The 4,409-nt window shown below is 57.3% G+C and overlaps 2 protein-coding genes across 2 annotated transcripts; both read left to right on the top strand.

The window, feature by feature from the left end:
- Positions 1-13: 13 nt before the first annotated feature.
- Positions 14-385, top strand: DQ04_10521000 (hypothetical protein; the record flags this gene model as incomplete). The annotated part of the gene is made up of 1 exon (XM_009316271.1): positions 14-385. One exon carries the CDS (start codon positions 14-16, stop codon positions 383-385), a length of 372 nt encoding a protein of 123 aa, XP_009314546.1.
- Positions 386-1,281: 896 nt separating this feature from the next.
- On the top strand, positions 1,282-4,227 carry DQ04_10521010 (putative pumilio/PUF RNA binding protein 4; the record flags this gene model as incomplete). The annotated part of the gene is made up of 1 exon (XM_009316272.1): positions 1,282-4,227. The coding sequence occupies one exon, from the start codon at positions 1,282-1,284 to the stop codon at positions 4,225-4,227; it is 2,946 nt and encodes a 981-aa protein (XP_009314547.1).
- Between the last annotated feature and the right edge of the window lie 182 nt (positions 4,228-4,409).

Here is a 4,409-nt window from a genome sequence, read left to right on the forward strand (position 1 = left end):
TGTGCTCTCACTCATGGCACTCGCGTCTGCGGCTGCTGCGGGCCTCCTCGCGTCGTGGCAGCACCGCCGCATCTACCGCGTGTGGCGGCTGCGGCACCCCAGACGCGTGGCACAGCAGCGGCGGCTCATGTGGGGCTCTGCGGCGTCGAGCGTGGCACTGCTGCTGCTGCTGGTGAGCCCGGTGGGGTGCATGGCTCTGCACGAGGCTCGACACAATGATGCGCGGCGGCTTGACGACATTGCGGTGCGGGCGCTTGTGCTGAAGCAACGCTACGAGGCAGCAGCGACATCCGGGAGAAAGGAAGCGGGGGACGTCTACGATCGCTGTGAGAAGGACTGGGCTGCGCTCATGAAGGAGCGTGTGGCCATTGACGAGAATGTCTAATGTATCGGTCTCTCTTGGGATGCCTGTGTCTGTTGTTTCCCTTGCGGGTAGTGTAATTGTTACCCACGCACTCAAACCGTCTCTCTCTCTCTCTCTCTATCTATCTATCTATCTCTCTTGTCTATCTCACACTCACGTACTGCGATAACTGTAGAGGAAAGGCTTAAAAGAAAGAGAGGGGAAGATTCGCATCAAGGCAAACGAGTGCTAACGAGAGACACAGACACACACCTTACACGCCTACTGTTACACACGCCGTAAAAGCTTAACGTGCAAAACAGAACACAGAATCCATTGCGTGTGCGTGTGTGTTGTGTACACCATTACTTTCCCTTGCTCCTGATTATCTCATCTGCGTTGAGGTATTCGTCTCACTGTCGGTGTTTCTCTCTGTGGGTGTGGGGTGCCTTGCCTGTGTGGAGCTACACGTACACACAGAGACAGGGAGAAAGAGAGACAGACGTATCTGCAGCCACTACAGGGAGCGGGGAGAGAGAAGTGGTGCCGCTGTGTGATACCCAATCAACAGCAGCAGCAACAACAACAACTGCTGCTGCATACATACATACATACAAGAGAACACACCAAAATACATACGTCCTAGAAAGCGAAGAGGGAAGAGGAGAAGAAATAAAAAGCGACAAGAGCAGCTGATAATCAAGGAAGAGGCACATTGATTTTTTGGGGGGTTTTTTTTTTGATCTTCTGGTTCTTCTGCTTCCTCTTGAAGAAGCCGCACCAAACGGACTCGCCTCGTCTTCTTCAGTTGTTTACGTGGACAGACACCCGAGGTCCGTGTGGGTCGGGGGAGAGACTGTTGTCGGTTGAGCTTTGCCTCCTTGTCGGCTCGCCTGCCGCCCCGTCCTTCCCTGCTGCGTGTTGTGTTGCGTGTGCGGATGAACGACGAGAACCTTGTGCGGAGCCTCTCCTTCCTCCTCGCCCAGGTGGCGGCGGTGGAGGCGGCCACGGATGTCGAGCCCAGACCTGAGCAGCGGAGCAACGACGAGAACAGCAACAGGAGCATCACCATCACCCAGAATAATAATAACAACAACAAAGGCAGCAATGCCGGTCCGAAAAGTGCGAACAAGAACAGCAAGAGCGCAGTTTGGGATAAGAATAATAGCAGCAGCAGCAGCAGCAGCAACAGCCACAACAACAGTGCCGCCCAGCCCCGCTTGCCGTTTCTGTCGGCCTCATTCTTCTCGCTTGCGGCGGATGTTAACAGCGATGGGGCGGTGGATGGCGCACCGCTGCTCTTCGACATCCCGCACCGCGCGGAGGCCGCCACGATTGGCAGCGATGCGAATGCAGCCGCATCGGTTTCTCTGCCTCTCGGCTACCACGGCGGCACGAATGCTTTCACGCCAGAGGGGGTGGTGAAGACGCCATCGACGTCTCCGTACTCTGTGACGGCGGGACTCACGCCGTCAACGCACAGCTCGAGCGTGGTGCGGCCGTATATCCAGCAGTCCGCTACGGCAGCGGCGGCATCAGCCGGAGGAGGTGTCGGTACGCCCACCGCAAAGGCGAGTCCGTCAGTTACGCCTTTTTGGATGGGGCCTCATGGGTGTGGGCCCGTCAACAGTTCTGCTATTGGGGCGAAAAACAACAGCATCGATAATAACAGCAGCCGCAGCTTCAATGACCCTATGAACAGCCTTAACCTGGTACTCAATTTGTCGCCTGTCAATGCCCCCATCAATTCAGCAGCTGCAGCTACATCCCCACCCCACAGTAATGCCAACAACGGGATGGTCCTGAGTGGGGGCCCCTACACCCTGCAGCAGTATCATGTAGCAAGTGGTTTGCAGACTGGGATGCGAGGTGGAGGCGGCATCCCACAGCCGCAGCAACAAAAACAACAGCTGCCGTGTGTCGACAGGTATGAGTCTCCCTCCGAGTCTCTTCGTGATACCACACTGATGCCACCACCGCTGCCATCCTCACACCTTGTGGGATGCCAAGGCATGATGATGACTTCTATTCCTGCGACTGGCAACAATAACAGCAACAGTAGTGGCAATGGTGGCCACCACAGTGCGTGGATGATCTCTGATGAGCATCAGGGTAGCTTGAAGTCTTCGCTACCCCCAAGTGGGGGGGAGGTCACGGGCGTTTTCCGTCCAGACAGCAGCGCCGCGTCGGCGCGGCGCCACCTGCCATACAGTTACCGCCAAGCACACCTCTCTCCCGTGACTTCACTGGCGTCAAGCGGTGCCGGTGATGCCTACCACGCGCCCATGGCACTGCCGGATAGGCATCAGAGTCCGGTGGCCAGCGGCGCACCGCTGCGCTCGCCTGAACTGTCGTCGTCGACGACGTCGCGGGCGTCGTTCCAACTTGCATTGCACCGTGGCTCCGTGGTAAAAATGGTGAGCGACCAGCAAGGCTGTCGTGCACTGCAGTCCGTGCTTGAGCACTACCCGTACCACACGCAGGAAGTGCAGTGCATCGTGTCAGAGCTGCTCCCTGTGCTGCCACAGGTTATGACGAACCCGTACGGCAACTTTCTTGTGCAGAAGCTTCTGGAGATTGCGCCGGATGAGGAGCGGCTGCGGCTGTTGGCGCAGCACCTCTCGGGGTCGCTCTGTGAGGTGGCCGTATCGCCGCACGGGAACTACGCGGTGCAGAAGCTGATTGACTCGCTGCGGTCGCGCCGGGAGGTGGAGGTTGTGTGCACTGCACTGCAACGTGGTGTGCTAATGCTGATGAATGATCTCAACGGCGGGCATGTGGTGCAAAAACTNCTCCAGTGCCTGCAGCCAAGTGAGGTGGTGTTTTTGTACGATGCCATTGTGGAGAGGACGCTGGATGTCTGCAACGACAAGCAGGGATGCTGCGTGGTGCAGAAGTGCATGGACCGCGCTCCTCCAGACCAACTACTTCGGTTAAAACAGGCGGTGCTGCATCACATGTTGCCGCTTTCCATGAGTCCGTTCGGCAACTATGTGGTGGCACACCTCATCATACACTGTGATGGGCTGAGGCAGCAGGATGTGGTGGATGAGGCGGCCCTACGTGCAGGACCCGCGCTGGAGCTGCTCTGCACCAACAAATTTGCCTCCAATGTGGTGGAGAACATTGTGCGTCTGTGCAGTGAGCATGCCAAGGTGGAGTTGTGTCGTATTCTGCTCCAGGGGTCGAATGATAAGATGTCACTTGTCTTTGGCAGCAACGGTCCACATAACCGCCACCATCAACAACAACAACAGCAGCAGCAGCAACAGTCATCATCACGTCAAGCGCTGCATAATGGCTCTTCAGTGCTCGCAAACATTGTGCTTGACCCGTACGGCAACTACGTGGTGCAAACTATGCTTTCTGTTTTGCCTGTCGGTCCGGAGCTGGTGCAGCTGCTGCGCCAGCTGCAGCGATACCTTCCGGCGCTAATGGAGGCGAATTTCGGGAAGCGTGTGGCGGCTAAGATGGAGCAGGCCAGGGCACGGGTGACGCAGTGCTGCCCACCGAAGGCCCTCATCTCTGATGACGAGGGCAACAGCAGTGCTGGTATGTTTGCGCGTGTTGACACGGCGGCGTACACACAACACCACCACCACCGTGCAACGGCGATGGTGGGGGCAGACTCCGCCACGCCGCAGTCACAGCCGACCGCGGCGACGACGCTGTTGCTTTCACGCGATAGTGGCACAAGTGCTGGTGAAAATGGCAGCCCTGCTTCTTGCTTTGGTTCGCCATCAACTGCCCACGTCTCGTCAATGCCGCCGCATGGCCAACAGCCACAGCAGCGACTTGATTTTTATCACCCCAAGCAGCAGCAGCAGCAGCAGCAACACCACGGTGGCCGGTACAGGGGCCGGCGGGACGTCCGGGCAAAGTGAGTAAAGGCGGGGCTGGGCCTCCTCCCCCCTCCCCTCCCGGTGTTGCGGTTAAAAGGAAAAAGATGGTTTAAGAAATAGAGGGAGGACAGAACGAAGGGAGAGGAGGTCATGAAACACACTTGATTGAGAAGTGTAACTCTTGTCTTCTCTACACCCATCTCAGACGTTCTTTTTTTTTTTTT

Source organism: Trypanosoma grayi, assembly GCF_000691245.1.
Source record: "Trypanosoma grayi strain ANR4 Tgr_1052_V1, whole genome shotgun sequence".
In the NCBI taxonomy this organism is placed as follows: domain Eukaryota; phylum Euglenozoa; class Kinetoplastea; order Trypanosomatida; family Trypanosomatidae; genus Trypanosoma; species Trypanosoma grayi.